This window comes from Phoca vitulina, unplaced genomic scaffold (genome assembly GCF_004348235.1).
Source record: "Phoca vitulina isolate PV1807 unplaced genomic scaffold, GSC_HSeal_1.0 scaffold2, whole genome shotgun sequence".
Lineage (NCBI taxonomy): Eukaryota > Metazoa > Chordata > Mammalia > Carnivora > Phocidae > Phoca > Phoca vitulina.
The window spans coordinates 70,721,776-70,740,433 of record NW_022589705.1 but is presented as its reverse complement, the minus strand read 5'-3'; the positions used below and the strand labels follow the sequence as shown (position 1 = coordinate 70,740,433).

Below are 18,658 nucleotides of genomic sequence, written 5' to 3'. Positions count from 1 at the left end.
CTCCATTGACACCTCCTGCCCGGGTGACCTGCTTAGGTCCCATGGCTCTCAAGACACTTAGATGTCAGCGCTTCCCACACCTGCGCCCCAGCACTCACCTGTCCGAGCTGACATTCCATCTGGATGTCAACCAGGGCTCTCAATAACATCGTGGCCAAAAAAGGACTCTTGGCTGGCTCTCTCAAGTCTGCCCCTCCTCTACTTTTACTCGGGCAGGAAAAAAAAAGATTCTATTAAAAATGGCCACTGGCTCAATCCACGTTTTCCATGATTCCTCCTCTATCCACTTTTCTCCATTTCTGCTGCTATCAACAAGCACCTCCCCCACTCTCCCCTGCAGGCTGTGTGGCTCCCGGGCCTCTCTGACTTCGCTCTCGCGACTACTGTCCCTGCTGATGTCAGGGGGCACAGCCTTTGTTGGATACATATGCTAAGTTTTATTTTACAATAGTTGACATTTACAGAAAAACCGCAAGGACAGTACAGAGAGTTCCCAGACACCCAGGGCCAGTTTCCCCGGGAAATGTTAACACTGAAGTGAGCGCCGGGCACTTGTCACAACTAATGAACCAACACTGGTGCCTGATGATAAACTAAACAGATGTGTTCGGATCTCACGGGTCTTCCCCAATGTCCTTTTTCTCCTCCAGGGTCCCATCCCGGATCCCACATTCCGTTGTTATAACTGCTTAGGCTCCTCTGGGCTGTTACAGTATCTCAGACTTTCTTTGTATTTGATGACCTGGACAGTTTTGAGAAGTCTTGTCAGGCATTCTGTAGCATGTCCTTCAATTTGGGTTTGTCTGATGTTTTCTCACGGTTAGATGGGGTTCTGGGTTTTGGGGGGAAGATGACGCGATGAAGGGTCCTTCCCACCCCATCATGTCCACGGTGACGCACCATGTACAGGACATTCATATGAGCCTTGATCACCTGCTGAGGTCGTGCGGTCAGCTCTCTCCTCCGTGAACGTACCTCCCCCACCCTGTTTCCACTGTACTTTTGGGGAGCCTAAGTCACTACGTGTGGTCACACCAGGGGTGAGTGTTGCCCTCCTCGAGGGGGTGGCTCAGAGGGCTCTTTTCTAAAAACCTGACTCCGATCCTGACATCCTCCGTTGCTGTGGAGTACAGGGAGCTACCCTCAACACTCCGACACCAGGCCCGGGTTCACCTCAGAGTGTGCCCTGCAGCTCTCAGTCTCCTCTCCCACCTCGCCCCAGCCCGCCAGCTCCAGCCACGGCGGCCCCTTGCTGTAGCTCAGATCTACTCATCCTGTGCCCACCTTCGGCCTCTCCCTCGCCACTGCCTACGATAAAGGAGGCTCTCCCCCAGCTACCTGGGGAATGAATGAAGGTGTGAATCCTCATTCTACAGAGGAGGACACTGAGGCTTAGAAGGTAAGTATCCTGCCAAGGTCACTGGGTTAGAGTGTTGCCGAGCTGGGATTCAAACCCAGGCCTCCCTCTCTGATCTGAGTCTGAAGGTGTAACCATCTCCCCTCGGCCCTGCCCGAAACGCCCCACATACACAGCTGCTCTTGGGGAGGGACAATGCGGACTCCCTCTTAGTGACTGAAATGTTGGTTCTGCAAAAGGAGAGGAGGGAGACCGCTGTGGTAGGGGGCCTCCCGCTGTGGGAACCTCGCCCTCTGCGCCCCGCTGAGCCCCCAAAGTAGGTAGGGGATTATCGCCCCAGCCCCTGGGCTGAGCAAGGCCAGGCCTCCAGGGCCAAATGAGGGGGCTGCCGCTGGCTCTGCCCCAGCAGCGTGGAGGAGCCCCCAGGAGAAGGCCTGCTGCGCAACCCTGAGCCTTACCGTCTTCAGTCTCCACATAGAGGCGGAGCCCCAGGTCCTTGTTCCGGCTCAACAACCAGCGGTCACTGGCCGTTGTCACGTCCAGCACCAGCCAGCCCTCGTCCCCAGCTCGGAGCGTCTGAAGATCCAAAAAGAACAAGTCAGACTCCCTGTGGACACGAAAAAACAATTAACTGAGGGCCGGCACAGCTGCCTTTGTTTCCAGTGCCCGCCTGGGGGAGCACGCGTGGGGCACCTACCCCACCTGGCTCGGCCTGGGCGCCCCGCGTGCCTTCTCTCACTGTATCTACTGTACGAAGGTGTTACTGTGCCCAGTACAGATGTGGAAACTGAGGCTCGGGGGCTCAGTGACCCGCCCAAGGTCCCACAGCCAGGACAGCAGGGCAGGGAGTGAGGCAGAACCGATGCTGGGCCTCTCCCCACAGTGACACGAGGCCTCGGCCAAGTATCCTTCTGCCTCTGAGGGTGTGCTCCCCAGGGAGCTCCCCTTCTGTCCTCTGGGAAGTGTCCCCTCCCCGGCCAGGCTTCCTCGGGGGGGCGGGGTGCAGGGCAGGCACCTGTTGGACTGCTCCCTGACCACCTGGAACATGCTGACGTGCAGGGTCCTGTTGAGCAGGTGGGCGCTGGCCAGCTTGTAAATCCGGAACTTGGCGGCCGTGACTGCCTCGCCCTCCGGGATCTGGGTCAGGTCGAAGCGGAACTCCTTCCAGTGGGGCTCCTGGTGGCCCAGGGTGCGGTCACGCTCCACTGCAAGACGGAGTGGGGCCGCCGGTCACTTACGCTCTGGGCAGAACCGGGTGGAGCTGGGGGCCAAGGCACCTGGGTGGGGACGGCTCCGTCCTCTGCAAAGGGGCTTGCGCCCAGGCTCTGTCTCCTGCGTGCTGAGAGGGCGCGGCGGGGCCGTGTGCTGAGGTGTCCGGCACAGGGCCCGGCACACCGTGGTGCCGGCAAGAGCAGCCTCCGCTTCTGGCCCCCAAGCCCCAAACCGAGCCTGCCCCACCCATCCCCTGCTGGCTCTGGGACCCAAGGATGAGGCAGAGGGCAGGTCCCTCCTCTGGGAAGACTGACATCAGACCCAAGGCAGAAACGGGCCACGGGGGCGGGCAGGGACAGAACCGAGTACAGTCTGAGGCCAGGGCTGTCCAGAGTCTGCCGATGGGTCTGCTCAGGAGCCTGGGGGAGAGGAAGCGTTTGCAGCTGACACTGGGGCTGGGCCTCGAGGGGTGAGAGTGGATGTGCCCCCACGTCAAGGGAGGACACTGCAGAGGAAGGGCCAGCCTGAACAAAGGCCTAGGGCGGAGGGACAGACGGCACAGGCAGGGGCAACAACAGCCATAAAGACAGCAAAAGGTGAAAGGATGGCAGGTCCTGTTTGGGGACAAGGTGAAGGAGCAAGGAGGTCAGAGGGAAACTTGGAAAGGAATAAGAGGGAGCAAGGTAGCAGTGACAGCGCCTGGTGACACCTGGTCAGGTCCCGGGGAAGCTGGACGATCCCGTGATGGGGTGCGATCTGAGCAGGCTTCCCAGGGGAGGTGCCACCTGAACTGGCCTTGAAGGAGGGGGCAGAGTCCTCTGGGGCGGGGGGGAGAAGGTGGCAGGGAAGACATTCTAGGCAGAGGGGACCTCGGAAGCACAGGTGTGCAGTGCGGGGGCGTCTGGCAGTGCTGTGGGCGACTGGCAGTGAGTCTGGCTGTGGTCTGACTCTGGAGGGCGGAATTCCGGCCCAGGAGCGCGGGCTGTGCCTCTGGCCAGTGGGGTTCAGGGTTCTGGGCAGCAGAAGCACGATGTGGTTTTGGGGGGGTGGAAGATAGGCGGAGGGGAAGGTGATGCACAGGCTGGAGGGGGAGCCGAGGCGGGCCGGTGGCCGGGCTGGTCTGTCTGGGCAGGAGGCTGGGGTGGCGGATCAATCCCACATTTCCCCCGCTGCCCGGAAACGCCCAGGACAGTATATTTAGTACCGTCTCACTTTAGCCTCCTGTCACTTTCAAACGCCGCAAATCTGTGTTTCCGGAAAGCAGGGGCAGGAGCCGCCCAGCACCTTCCCCAAAACCCAACACTGAGATTTTAATTACATGTCTGTGAGTCTTTTTAAAAACTCTCTCTGGCTACTGGGCTCAGTGACCACAAGTCACCAGGCTGGTGGCAGAGGCGGATGTGGGGAGCGCTTCCTGTCCTCGCAGTGGGGACCGGGTCCAGCGAGGGACAGGCCAACAGCTGGGCTGGGCGGGGCCGGTGGACACACACGCTGACAGGAGGAGGTGGGCTTTTCCTCCCCAGACCGCGCGGGAGAAATAGAACGTCCACGCGCCGACCAGGTGCTGGACACGCAGCGCATGCGCAGCCGGGAGCCAGGCTGCTTGGGAGGCGGTGTCGCCAGTGGGAGCCGTGTCCTCCCGCGCACGCGCAGGGATCGTGTGGAGCGGGGCTCTGTCCCCGCACCCGGGGACGCGTGCCATGAATACTGACACACACTCCCACTCCCACACGCACAGCTTTGGTGACAATTTCTGTGGATTCAGGGGCCGCACAGACCACCTCTGTTCCGTGGCCGTGTAAGAATCCCGGACGTGCAGGACGCCATAGGTCTAGGCTGGTGGCTGTGACAGGGTTTGGCCCAGAGCGTGAAGAAGGGTGTCTCAGAGCATCGAACACGGATCTGCTCCCAAGGCTGTGGGGCTGACGGGCCGGCAGTGGCGCCGCGGGCAATCTCTGTCTGCAGGCCTGCCGCTGATTTCCTGTCCGATCTGGGGGCCGAGGGAACAACCCACGAACCCGCCATCTCCACGGGAGGGCCACGCTCTGCGGCCTCCCTCCCTTGCTGACCTGGGTGGCCCACGTGCGCGGCGTCAGGAGAGCCCTGTGCACCTGAACTGACCCCGGGTCCCAGCTTCCCCACTGTGGGTTTGTGAACTCGATGAACCACCCAGTAGCTCAGCACAGGAAACTGCCCACCCTGCTGTTCCAGGCAAGCACTAGAAGGTGAGACACTGTTAGGAAAGTGATGCTTTTCATCAGAAATTAGTGATATTGTAAAGAAAGTAAAGAGTAAAGAGTAAAGAAAGCTCCTTTATCTGAGGTCAGTTTCAGGAGGATGGGAAGAGGTAACCTAAAGATTTGCCCTCTTTTCAGTGGTTGTTGCTCTGAGTTAGGAGAAAGATGTTCTAAAAGTTGATGTTCTGGGAAAGCATTTTCTGGCACCTCTATGTCCTCCTTGTTAACCAGGTGAAGGCCAAGCCTACTTTTGCCAAAGAGGCAGCTCAGGGCAGCACAGGGAGCTGTGGCAGTGGTCAGGCCAGACCCTGCACCAACCAGGTACGTACTTACCCTCGGCCTCATCTCCTCCGGGGAGTCAGGGTGCGGTCCAGCTTTCCTCACAGGGCCATGGAAGGGCTTTGTAAACAGCCAGGCAATGGACTGGGAGGAGTAGCCATTCAACATGAGTTCTGGAGGACCCTGACTTGCAATCTCCCTACATTATGCCAAGATGTGATGCCCTCAGAAGGCCATGTCAGAAATTTCAAAGCCATGGGGAGATTTGGAATGATCTTTTTCTAAATAAATGTATTACTTTGCTCATTTAATTTTCATTAGTTTATCAAGTTCAATTTATAAACAAATATATTAAGTTCTTACTATATATGAGACTGTTCTGATGGAGTTTATGGTCTAATGAGGGAGACATAATATGAACACTACCACCAACAAAACAAGTAAGACAGGGGACGCTGTTTACACTGAGAGTGGAATATGGAGGGTTATGGGCTCAAAAGTAATAGGGGAGAGGGTACTTTATAGGGTGCTCAGTATGGCCTTTGAGAAATAAGTGAGAGCAAACAAGAACATTCTCCCACATCGCTGGTAGGAATGTGTTGGAAAGGAATTTGGCAATATCCTTTTGCAGTACCCTGGCAAAATTACATATGAATTTACTCTTTAACACAACAACCCCAAAGATACACTGGCAAAATATGAAGGGCCGCACACAAAGCATTCACTGGGCACAGGTAACAAGCTACACCGGGCTCAACAGGCACTTCTGTGTATTTTCTGTATGTGTATTTTCTTTTTTTTTTTTTTTTTTTTAAAGATTTTGTTTATTTATTTGACAGAGAGAGATACACAGCGAGAGAGAGAACACAAGCAGGGGGAGTGGGAGAGGGAGAAGCAGGCTTCCCGCAGAGCAGGGAGCCCGATGCGGGGCTCGATCCCAGGACTCCGGGATCATGACCTGAGCCAAAGGCAGACGCTTAACGACTGAGCCACCCAGGCGCCACCTGTATGTGTATTTTCTACATAATTATAAAAGCTGCCAAAAACGATCAAACACTGAACCACCTTCTGTCTGGGGAAGAAGCAAACGAATTTACTTTCTGAATCACCATAATGTGGCTTCCGGAACAAGAAACAATCATGAATCACCAACATGTGCTAATAGGACTCTCAGCCTTCTCCTCCAGTCCTGTAAACCAACCTCCAGATCCCATGTTTGAGAAAGGCCCGCTGTGGGGAGGTGGTGGCCTCCACCTTCTGTGACCACCATCCACATTCTACCTTTCTGTCTCTGAGGCCCTGCACCACTCACAGGCTAAATCTCCAGATGCCACACCCTGAGTCCACCAGTCCTACACCAACAAAAGCTTTGGCTATTTTTGTGCCCTGGACAAAATTTAGAATCACTCAGAAGACCTAAATCTGTCTTGTTTCTGACCAAAAGTAAGCCACCCAGAGTGGCTATTAAGAGAATAGAATCTTCTGTCTGCCCTCAAACCCTTTCCCAGCCCCATAGGGCCCCCAGGAGGAGCCCAAGCTCTGGTTCCAGTTCCCCTGAGCTGGCCAGGCCCAACCTCATGGCCTCCTGGGCCTTTTGGCTGCAAACGCCTCTCCCCTCCTCCGGACGCCCTCCCAAAGCACCCTCTCCTGAGTCGCCCCCATCCCACCATATCTAAAGGCTACTTTCCTCTTAGTCCAGCTCTCACCTGCTGGCCTCTCCCTTTCTCCTGTCCCAGGGGTCCCCATCTCTGGTTAGTGTGCCCCTCTGGATGGTGAGCAATTGAGGGCAGGACCGCACCATGTGAGGTGGAAACGGGAGGCTCTCAGTGGACTGTCATTGAGCTCCTTTTGTTCTGGGTGCCCAGAGAGGGGATGTGTCTGCAGGTTCTTCCCAAGCTCCCCAGGACAGTGGGGCAGCCTGCTGGTCTGGGAGTGGCTTCCACAGCACAGCGGGTCTCCACCAGAAGCCCTCACATTTTCACTTTGCTGTGGGACTGGCCCCCTTTCACGGCCAGGCTGCTGAGGTGGAGGGCAGGCTCCCCAGCATCCCAGAGGCAGTGGCGCCGCGGGTCCATCCAGCTAGTCCTGCTAGTGTCAAGGCTGAGGGGCCCCCTTCAGACCTAAAGCAAGACCCAGGTCTCCGTGGCTGGTGTGTGCCCAGGGAGGAGCTGCAAAAACGATCACCTACCAATTCTGCATCTGAAGGGCTTCTTCCTCCCACCCAGAAATCTCAGTGCTGCCCAGAGGAGGCCAAGGCTTCATTTCTAAGGTATTTTTAGTCAGTTTTCATTACTGACTTTTTTCAAGAGCTGCTTCCATAAATGGCTCTGCATTCATGATTGCCGGTCCAGGCCTCAGATGGCTCTAGACCCCAAATTAAAAGGGAACACCCGCACACTCCACCACATCAAGTTGGTCAAGGTCAAAAATAGATCCAAGGAGATTGAGCAAGGATACGATTCCCCAGTGCAAATCCGGGGAAAGAACTGAACGGTGGGAGTTTTCCAGAAAGATGTGGTCACAGTGACACATCCCTCTCTCCCGTGGGGAATGGGTTCCCATGAGGAGGTGGATTGGGTGTACCTCCCTGTCCTGGGCCTCAGCACTGGAGGAGCCCCCATCAGTGGGCAGGGGTGGGCACATTCTTTGGTCAGAGCAGAAAGGCCTTCAGGGCAAACCTGAATAGATGGGGAAACTGAGGCTCAGAGGGGCAAAGACTTGCCAGGGGTCACGTGTCAGGTTAGGGCCCTTTCAGTGGACCTTCAGACTTGATGGTGTGACATGAGTGGCCCTAGATTCCCTCTAGGTGGCGATATCGGGATGGGGGGGTCACCTGTTAATGAGGTTCTCCTATCAATGCCCCCCCCCTCCAGAATGCCTGCTAAAGCCACCTTCCTCCAGGCAGGGCCCTGGGAGGACTGGAGGTCCCAGGGAAGCCTCCAGGGAGATGTTCACCCATGGTGGGCCTCCACAAAGACAGGGAGGGCAGGCCCTGCTCTGCCCCAGCTGACCAGGCCCAGGCCCCCGCCCCTGCTCTCAGCCCCTGCCTCCCTGCTGTGTTCCTCCTTCCTTCACTTTGCTGGTCTGCCCTGTGCACCTGCCACACAGGGCCTGGGGAGCACAGTGGGAGGGGGGATGCCATGAAGAGTCAGATCTGGCCCCTGTTCTCAGGTCGTTCATGGTTTCTCAGGGAGCAAGAGAAAGGGGCAAGACATGGCTCTGAATGAGGCAGGCAGAAAGTGACTCAAATCATAAGAGAAATACATTGGATGGGGGATGAGGGCTCTAATCATGGAGGGTGCCATGGGGAGAAGGGGTCAGAGAACACTTTTCTAGAAAATATATTTGAAAGTGGTGGGAGAATTTTGACAAGCAGAAATGGAAGAGAGTATTCGAGGCAAAGGTACAGGGGTGGGAAATAACGTGCCAGCTCCCATTTTTTAAGCACCGAACTGTGTCAGGCATCACACTGGGCATGTTACACACGCCATTTATTAATGCTTACCTAACTCTGTTAGTCATCTATTGCTATTTGTAACACAGTAACCCCAATGTAGCAGCTTAGAACAAGAAACATTTATTATTTCACGTATTTCTGAGGGTCACGAATCTAGGCACTCAGCGGGGTAGGTACGGCTCAGGGTCCCTCATGAGGTGAGAGTCAAGTTGCTGACTGGGACGAACAAATCTACTAAGCTCACTTATGTGGCTGCTGGTGGCAGGCTTCTGTTCCTCACTATGTTGGCCTCTCCCTGGGGTAGCTCATGGCATTCACAGCATGACTTCCCCCGGAATCAGCAGTCTGGCGGTGGTGTGGAGAGTGGCCGGGTGTAGGACCCAAGATGGAAGCTGCAGTCTTTTATAACCTAATCTCAGAAGTGACATATCATCACTACTGTCATGTTCTATTGGTCACACAGAACAGCACTGGCACAGTGTGGAAGGGACCTACACAAGGGCATGAATACCAGGAGGCAGGATCACTGAGAACCAGGCTGGAGGACACAACAACTCAGTGGAAGAGGCATTATTCACCCCATTTTATAGATGAAAACACGGATGATTAGGGAAGGTAACTGATTTCCATGAGTTCACAGGAGCACCCAAGGTGGGATGAGAGTCTAGGTATGTCTGACTCCAAAGTGTGTATTTTCCCCTCATTCACAGCCTCACCACACTGGGGACATGTCAAGGGAACACCGTGTGGTTCAGCTGGACTCGAACACTGGACACAGAGTACAAGACTCGAGGAACTTGAATGCTGGCATGAAGGGACACACAGAAGGAATCAGAGCAGGGAAGTGTCTTGAGTGGATTTTCACTTGAGGCACTGGAGTTCCAACACACGCCGAGAGCTTTTTCACCTCCGTGCCTCCCCTCCGCCTAAATATCTCCTCCCACCTCCTTCTGACCAAATTCTACCCTTCTTCAAGGTCCAGCATGAATATTACCTCCTGCCAAGGCTTCTCAGTCCTCCATCCAGGAGCCCCTTCCTCCTCTTCTTCTGGCCTTGTCTGTCTCCCACAAAATGAGAGGAAGACCTCGTCTGTCTTCTGCTATACTGAACCGTCCTCCTCCTGTTTGTCGAGTGGGTGAGTGGCCATTCCTCCTGCTTTGCCATAATTTACACTGAGTTCTCAGAGTTGGGCCTATCTTTCCCAATATAACGAGCAGAACTTGGGCTGGGGCTGTACTCTGGAATAGGCCCCGAGATAACCAGGAAGGGGAACAGCACACAGTGGGTTCCTAGTAGTGTTTGTTAAGGAATGGCCATAGACCCAGCAATCCACCTTTCTCCGTACCCAGGTCTTGTGGTCTTTGGCTTCCCCAGAACCCCTACTGTATCCAGAGCCCTTGGCTGCTCAGAATAAAAGGTTGCTGCTCAGGGCACAGAGCCAGCAGCTGAAGGAAATTACCGGGTTTTACTTCTGGTCTTGTTACTAACTAGCTGGCCTTGGACTAAAAACAGACAAAGCTAACATTTATGGAGTATTTACCAGGCACTGCTTTAGCACTCATTTAATACAGCAATCCTATGAGACAGGAACTATTATCTCTCCCATTTTACAGATGAGGAAACCAAGGCACAGAGCATTACATAATTTACACAAAAATCATGTAAACAGTATCTTAGGTCAGGCTTCCTGAGCAAAAGTCTCTGAGTCAGGAGGTTTGGTGGAGAGTACTCTCTGTAGGGAATGGAGGGAGCAGGACTGAGTGCAGCTGAACAGTGATGCGACCCCACAAAGGCCTCAGCCCATTCCACCTGCACAGGGAGCTCTGGGGCTGGGGGCCATTCAGAGCTGTCCCTCCTTGAGACAAGGGGGCTGGACGCTTATACCCCCATAAACCAGTCGTTAAATGTGGGGTGCTGCCAAGGAGTGTGGCTAACCTGGCGTAAGCAGCTCCTGTGCACTAGCTGATGGGCGCCTAGAGAAGGGCTCGGCGGTCAGCAGCCCACCCCCCAGGCGGCTCACTCCTGAAGAGAAGACGTGGGGAACACCACAGCAGCCACCACAAACGGCAAGCAGCAGAACGGGGATCTGAACCCAGGCAGCCCGATGCTGAAATGGTGCTCCTTCCCACTCAGCTGCAGGTCCCGAAGTCGGTGGTCAGGCTGGGCAGGGAGAATGCGGATTGACACAGCAGGCCCTTTCCGCGTAAGGCTGGCTGCTCTTACTGAGCATTGCCAGGCACCTGCTAAGTGTTTAAATGCCTTAACCTATTTAAGTGTTGCACTACGACACAGGTACATTATCCCGATGTTAAAGGTGAGGAAACTGAGCTGTGGGGACTCTTAGTAACCTGTTCAACATCTCACAGCTCTCGAGCGGCAGCCCAGCATCGAAACCCGGTGCGTCCTCCTCCAAAATAACCCACCACTCTGGCCTCCCAGCTGCAGGGCCGAGCCTCCTCACTGCTGTGATCCACTTTTCACATCTGCCCCTGTGGATCTGGAGACCCAGGAACGGGGCCAGTCACTTATACTCCCTGAGACTCCATTTCCTCCCCTGCCAGCTGGGGGTGGTAGTAGTTATTTACCCCCGAAGGGTAAGAAAACACTGAGGAGATGGATGTGGGGAAGGAGGCAGTTATCAGGGATTCACAGGGGACACCATCCTGGTGGACCAAAAGGGTTTTAGAGAAAGGAGAACCACCTTCAACTCTTGGAAAGAGAAACCTTTGAAAACCAACAAAATGCAAAAGTGACCTGTGAAATGAAGACAATATTTGCAAACCACATATCCGATAAGGAGCTAATATCCAAAATAGATAAGGAACTCATACAACTCAATAGCAAAAAAAAAAAAAAAATCCAATTTAAAAATGGGCAGAGAGGGGCACCTGGGTGGCTCGGTCAGTTAAACATCTGCCTTTGGCTCAGGTCATGATCCCAGGGTCAGGGGATGGAGCCCCTGCTCGGTGGGGAGTCTGCTTCTCCCTTGCCCTCTGCCTGCCGCTCCCCCTGCTTGTGCTCTGTCTCTCTCGCTCTCTGTCAAATAAATAAATTTTTAAAAAATCTTTAAAAATGGGCAGAGGAACTTAATAGACATTCTTCCAAAGAAGACATACAAATGGCCAACAGACAGATGAAAAGGTGCTCAACATCACTCATCATCAGAGACATGCAAATCAAAACCACAATAAGCTATACCTCACACCTGTAGAATGGCTATCATCAAGAAGACAAGAAATAACAAGTGTTGGTGAGGATGTGGAGAAAAGGGAACGCTTATCCACTGTTGGTAAGAATGTAAATTGGTGCTGCCACTGTGGAAATCGTTATGGAGGTTCCTTGAAAAACTGAAAACAGAACTACCATATGATCCAGCAAGCATACTTCTGAGAATAGATCCAAAGGAAATAAAAACAGGATCCCAAAGAGATCTCTGCACTCCCATGTTCACTGCACATTATTCAGAACAGCCACAATATGGAAACAACCTAAGTGTCCATCAACAGATACGTGGACAAAAAAGATGCGGTATGTACATATGATAGAGTATTATTCAGTCGTGAAAAAGAAGGCAATCGTGTCATTTGTGACAACATGGGCTGGACTTTGAGGGCATTATGCAAAGTGAAATAAGTCAGACAGAGAACGACAAATACTGCATGGTGAAATCATGCTATGCTAAGTGAAATCTTAAAAAAAAAAAAAAGTCAGAATCATAGAGATAGAGAGTAGAAAAGCAGGTGCCATAGGTGCCAGGGGCTGGGGGGTGGGGATGTAGCAAGAGATTGGTAAAAGGGTACAAACTTTCAGCTATAAGATGAATAAGGTCTGAGGACCTAATGTAAAATATAAGGACTAGAGTTGATAACACAGTAGTGCATAACTGAAATCTGTGAGGTGATGGATGTGGTAATTAACTAGCTGGGGAGAATCCTGTAACAATGCCTATGTGTATCAGGTCACCACATAGTACACTGTAGATATCTAATAATTTTATATGTCAATTATACATCAATAAAGCTAAATTAATTTTTAATAAGAGATGCCACCTTTGGGCATATGGTCACATTAATAGCTTTTAAGATGGACAAAGGATTTACTGTTAAATGAAAGATGAAGTAGCAAGACAGTAGGCATTTATGTCCCATTTTGCAAAAAAAAAAATAATAAGGGTGCCTGGGTGGCTCAGTCGTTAAGCGTCTGCCTTCGGTTCAGGTCATGATCCCAGACTCCTGGGATCGAGCCCTGCATCGGGCTCCCTGCTCTGCTTCTCCTTCTCCCACTCCCCCTGCTTGTGTTTCCTCTCTCGCTGTGTCTCTCTATGTCAAATAAATAAATAAAATCTTTTTTAAAAATAACAATAATAATAATAAAATATTAGTATCTGTATTGATAAAATGTCAGGACTGGCTGGGGAGACTACACCAAAGGATTAAAATGCTGGTTTTCTCTGAAATGGAGAGAGGATTACAAGGGGCTTCCATATTATATGTTTCTGAACATATGGTCTGATTTTCTATAATGAAATTCTACAAGGAATCTATACGATATAAATTTTTTACAATGAACATTCATGAGTTCTATAAAATCCCCAAATAAAGATATTTTTAAAATGAGATTCTCAGTTTACAACATACAATCAAGACCGTCCAATTCAGCAACACTTAATGCACCTAATGATGGGCCAGGCCCCCACCTGGGTGGAGAGGCAGCTTCTATATAGAAGAGCAGAGGAGACAGGGAGCGGACCTGCTGGGTGGCCTTGGGAAAATCACCTAACTTCTCTGAGCTTCACTCTCCTCTTTTCAAAACATAGATGTGACCATAACTGTGATGCAAATGAAGGCACAGACCTAGAGGTTCTGGGCACGTGGTCCTCACCAGGAACCATGTCACACGGTCCCTGAACAGCCCCGCTGGGTGGGTACCCTGAGTGCCTCCATTTTACAGAGGAAGAAACTGTGGCTCCTGGAGGTGGCCTGGAAGGCCCAGATCACACTCACAGCAGGCGGCAGCATCAAGATGCAGATTCTGTCTGAGTCCCAGGTCAGAACCCCCCACCCAGGTCCGCTCTGCCCTCCCCTTGTCCCTCTGCTCCTGGCTTCCAGATAGGGGGTGTCACCGTCTAGACCACTCGACAACCATCTCTGTGGTTTACGCATTTACTATTTGCTCCCCCCAGAAGGCCGGTTCCACGAGGAGGGACTTGGTTAGGCTCACTGGCACATCCCAGTAACTAGGACTGTGCCCGGCACGGAGCGGCTACCACACGACTGTTTGTTGAGCAAATTCATGAAAAGTGTAAGAATTCCCTAGTAAAGAACCGAAGAGGGACACCTAGGTGGCTCAGTCCGTTGAGTGTCTGCCTTCGGCTCAGGTGATGATCCCAGGGTCCTGGGATGGAGCCCCACGTCAGCTCCTTGCTCAGCGGGGAGCCTGCTTCTCCCTCTGCCCGCTCTGCCTGCCGCTCTCCCTGCTTGTGCTCACTCGTTCTCTCTGACAAATAAATAAACTCTTTAAAAACAAAAAAAATTCTTTTTAAATAGAGAAAAAAAAAAGAACGAAAGTGACCCTGGGGTCATGGAGACCAAGCATTGCCCCTTCAAGGTCACAGGGCTGAGGAGGACGTGCACCAGGTCCCTCATTTCCACTAAGCCCTGCCGCTCCCCAGTCCAACACCTCAGTTCCACAGCCCCGTCCTCGGCTGCCCGAGGCTCGGGAGTAAGTCTGGTCGGAGAAGGGTCGGGACAACAGTGAAGACGGCTCCGTGCATTTCTGGCTAGACCTCTGCCTGCAGGGCTGTTTGTGCCTCCGTTTCTCAACCGGGAACACGGCACCTGCTGTCCCTCTGACTCAAGGTGGAGAAGGACCAGGAGGAACACGCAGAGCGCGCCCTTCCTGCCTCATTCCTCCCTCACCACCGGCTGGGCCGGCCCGAGGTGCCCGAGGTACAGCCAGTCAGACCCACGCTCCAGCCCAGGGCAGGGGGTGGTGCTGTGAGGAGCTGTCCCCAACACAGGGCCACGGGGTCAGGGCTGAGAGGCCCCTCGTTTTCTGACACATCGCTGTGGACTGGACGAGAAAACAGAGGCCCAGGGAGGGAAGGGAGGTGACTCGGGACAGGAAGGAATCCGTGGCGGGTCCAGGCGGTATAAGAACGTGAGTGTTGCCTCCCAGCTCAGGGCTCTCCTCTCCCTGAGCACAGGAACACCCAGGACAGACCCCGTCTGCTCCACATGGGTACCGGCCCCCATTCCCGTGTCCTGACCAAGGGGAGCCAAGAGCGTACAGTCTGAGACTGACAGGCCAGGCAGGGGCCCCAGCTCTGACCACAGCCCCGGCCTCCCTACAGAGACACCGTCAGCCATGACACGGGCTTCCTCAAGCATCTGCTTGGGCACAGAGGCCTGACCGGCGGGCCGGAGACCTGGGACAGGCCCGCGGCCTCTGGGTCCCACCGGCTGCCGTGGGTGCTCAGGGGCCTGGCAGGCACCAGGTCTGGCTTCTGGGGAGCCAGATGAGGCCAGTAGGAGAGATGGAGCAGGAGACACAGGTACCGGAGCCCGGGCGTGGGCGCGGGTAGCGCAGCGACTCTACCATTAGACTCCGTGGTGGTTCAAGGGCCTGGGGCCTGGGCCTCCAAACAAGCAAAGAATCCTGCTAGGTGTCTAACCCCCCACCCCCCGCCCCCACAGCCTAGGTAATTACCAGTTAAAACCACTCAAACTGAAAGAGTTCTACTAGTGCAATTAGCACATCAGAATAAAGAAGGCCCTTCTGACAGCTGGCTGGGCCCGCCCACAGACTAGGCTTCCACCGAACAAAGATCTGCCTGTTAATCCCACAGCGTCCGAGGCCTTAGATCTTAATGAAACACGCACAGACAGCGTGGGAAGAAGCTGACATCTGGAATCCACAGGCCCTGGATGATGTCATGGATGTGCTGTGTGGCCCTGGGCTGGCCATTTAACCTCCCTGAGCCCATGAAAAGGGGGCTGGTGAAAGAGTTTACATGTTACTAGATGGATGAAACAAAGACTCTTCAGGCTATAGAACTTCAAGTGCTAGTTTTTATTCTAAAAATAGGTAAAGGGACGCCTGGGTGGCTCAGTTGGTTAAGCGGCTGCCTTCGGCTCAGGTCATGAACCCCGGATCCTAGGATCGAGTCCCACATGGGGCTCCCTGCTCAGCGGGGAGCCTGCTTCTCCCTCTGCCTGCTGTTCCCCCTGCTTGTGCTCGCGCTCTCTCTGACAAATAATCTTTTTAAAAAATTAAAAATAAATAAATAAATAAATAATAGAAATTGGTATAGACACCTTTTGGTTGGCTTTTAAAATCTGTTTCTGGGTTGCACATAAGAAGTGTGGGACATTCCCAACACACCCAGCCAAGGCTGGGCAGCAGCTGGGAGGGACTGGGGTCGGCAGGACCAGGCCAGGTGCACCTACAAGAAGGCTGACTTTCTGCTCCTCCCATCTATCAACCAATGACACAATAACCTTGACGATGCATTGATCTCTACGAGCCCCATTTTACAAGGAAGGATCTGTGACTCCAAGAAGGCAAGGGACTTGCCTAAGGTCACACAGCAGAGGCAGGAGAGAAATCAGACTTGTCTGAGCTAAGGGTACTGCTGGATTCACAATAGCTCCCACCAAGGCTGTGCACGCCTTGACCCAGGGGATGCTGGGGAAGCAGGACATTGGCTGGGCAGTGACTCACTCTAATGGATGTTGCCCTTAGGGACATTCTCAGGTTGACTGTGTCCACAACCCCTCTTGGTTCTGAGCCCCAGGTCAGCTTGTCCTGAGGACAGGGCTCTAGCCTCAGTTCCACACATGGTCTCTTTTGTCCTGAGTCTCCCACCCTGCCCTTAACCAGGAAGGTGGCATTCAGAACCCACTGACCAAGTCCTATGCCTGGCACCCGGCTCTCAGCAGAGGTTAACAGCCACTTCCTGCTGCTCACTCCCCACCTCAGCCACCCACCAGCTCTGGGGTGTGGGGGACAGAGGTCTCCTTGGCTGTCCACTCCCCCTGCCCCAGTAGAGGAAGCAAATGGCTGAAAACCCCACAAAACCTGCTGTTGCTCCATCCCCTGGGTTTCTCTGCCTAAACCCCTCTGGAAGCTCTCTCCACCCTGAAAGCCTGCCCTCCTGACAGTAGCAATACCACCTCCTTGAGGACTGGATGTAGGGCCAAACAACCTGAGCCTGTCCTGACTGGGCCAGGGAGAGGCTGTGCTATCCTGGGCATGACACTGTCTCTCTGAGCTTCACTGTCCTCATCTGGGAGATGGGGATGAGTATCATTTCTGTTCCCAGGGTTGTGCGGAGGGGTAAGGCTGTAGGTGAGGGGATGCTGGTGGCCTTGGCAAGGGTCCTGTCCCCACCTCAGCCTGAGCTGCAGTCCTTGAATCCCCAGATCCAGTCTGGTGTCTGCTCCAGCCCAGACCCCTGGCCCTCACTGGCCACAGACAGGAAGCAAAGCAGATAGGGGACATTCACGACTAGATTAAAGAGCATTTAGTAACGGGAAAGACATCTTTGAGTACTCTAACCACAAACGGCTCCACGACTTGGAGAAAAAAATTCTGCAGAAAGGAAAGGCTGGGCTTTGTGTGGAAGAATGACGAGGGTCCAAGGGGCTTACTGGGTCCTTCCACGGGCCTGGACACTCACTGCATGCCAGCCATGTCCCAGGTGCTAGGCCCAGGGTGACAAGATCAGGGACTGCCCCACTGAGCTCAGAGTCTACTCCTGCCCCGCCCGCTGCCCTGACAGCCACACCCTCACCTACAGGAATTGGGGCTCTGACCAGGGAACAGGCAGCTGTGCACTCATGACACCTGGGTTCTCAGCTCCGGTCACTTTGATGATGTGACCGGGGCTTTCCACACTGAACTTTGTCCCTCTCTGCAGTACCGCCCTTATCACTGTGACAGCATCCGGTCCTGTTTACTCATCTGTCTCCCCAGGACCAGACGGTCTTCCTGGCACTGCCCGGTCCACCCGACATGAGATGATGATCCCTACCCTTGGGTGTGTTCGAGAGCGGGACGAATGTGCACATCCCTGCGACTCACATTCGCGCCTCTGCCCCTGCCGGTCCCCCAACCCACGAGGCCCACAGTCCTTGGACTTGGTGGCCCTGAGCTCCACACTTCCCACCCCTCTGCGGGGGCGTGGCCACGACCAGGGGGCACCTGTTCGCCGCAGGGGCGCACGCTGGCCAAGCTGGTGCACGGGCCCCTGCCGCCCGTGCTGGGTCCCGGGGCCCCGTCCGCACCGAGGCCGCACGGTCACCGGGGCCCCGGACGCCCAGCCGGCGGCCGCACTCACCCATGTTGACGAAACTCATGACCAGGTCGGCGCGGCCCGGGGGCCGCTCCGGGGGGCCGCCGTCCTCGTCGTCGTCGGCGGCCATGGCGTGGTACAGGTCCAGCATGAAGAGCGGCGCCGACGCGGGCAGCCGGGCGGCGGCGGGCGGCGCGCGGGGCCGGGGCCGCCCGGGCAGCCCCAGCACCGCCAGGATCTCGCGCTGCATGTCGCGGCGCTCGCGCGGGCCCAGGAGGCGGGCCGGGCAGCCGGCCGGGGGGCGCGGGCCGGGGCCGCCGCCGCTCAGCGCGCACAGCGCCAGGCCCACGAGCCACAGCGGCCCGGGACGCGCGGCCATGGCGGGCCGGGCGGGCGCTCAGCGGGCGCGCATCCGCTCCGCGGCCGAGCCGGGGCCGGGGCCGCCCCGACGGCGAGCGGCGGCCGAGGCTCGGGGTCGGCGGCTCGGGCGGGCTCGCCGGGGCCGCGGCGCTGTCTCAGCGCGTCTCCCGCGCCGCACCTGCTGGGCTCCCGGCGGCGTCGACGAGGCCTCCGCCGCCTCACGGCAGGAGCTCCTTCGGGGCCCGGGGACAGGCGGCCAATCTGTCTGTGGCCGCCGTGCCGTCAGGCCGCTGCTGCCGAGGCCGGCTCAGAGGCAGGGGCGGCGGGGAAGTTCCCGTCGGCGCTGGGGGCGGCGCGGACCCGCGGGCGTCTCCTCAGTGGGACCTGCCGTCTGCGCCGTGCGCCCCGCCTCCGCTGCCTTTGGGGCCCGCGCGCCGCCGTCGGGCCCCGCCCCCTCCGGC

At 55.2% G+C, this 18,658-nt stretch overlaps 1 protein-coding gene across 1 annotated transcript in view; it reads right to left on the bottom strand.

Moving 5' to 3' along the window:
- The window catches only part of BMP8B (bone morphogenetic protein 8b), a 29,808-nt gene extending 11,592 nt beyond the window's left edge, over positions 1 to 18,216 (bottom strand). The window contains exons 1-3 of the mRNA XM_032417351.1: positions 17,883 to 18,216; positions 2,373 to 2,562; positions 1,816 to 1,964 (exon numbers count right to left, since the gene is read on the bottom strand). Coding sequence (XP_032273242.1) covers positions 1,816 to 1,964; positions 2,373 to 2,562; positions 17,883 to 18,216 — 673 coding nt within the window. The remainder of the gene's footprint in view (positions 1 to 1,815; positions 1,965 to 2,372; positions 2,563 to 17,882) is intronic.
- Positions 18,217 to 18,658: the final 442 nt, after the last annotated feature.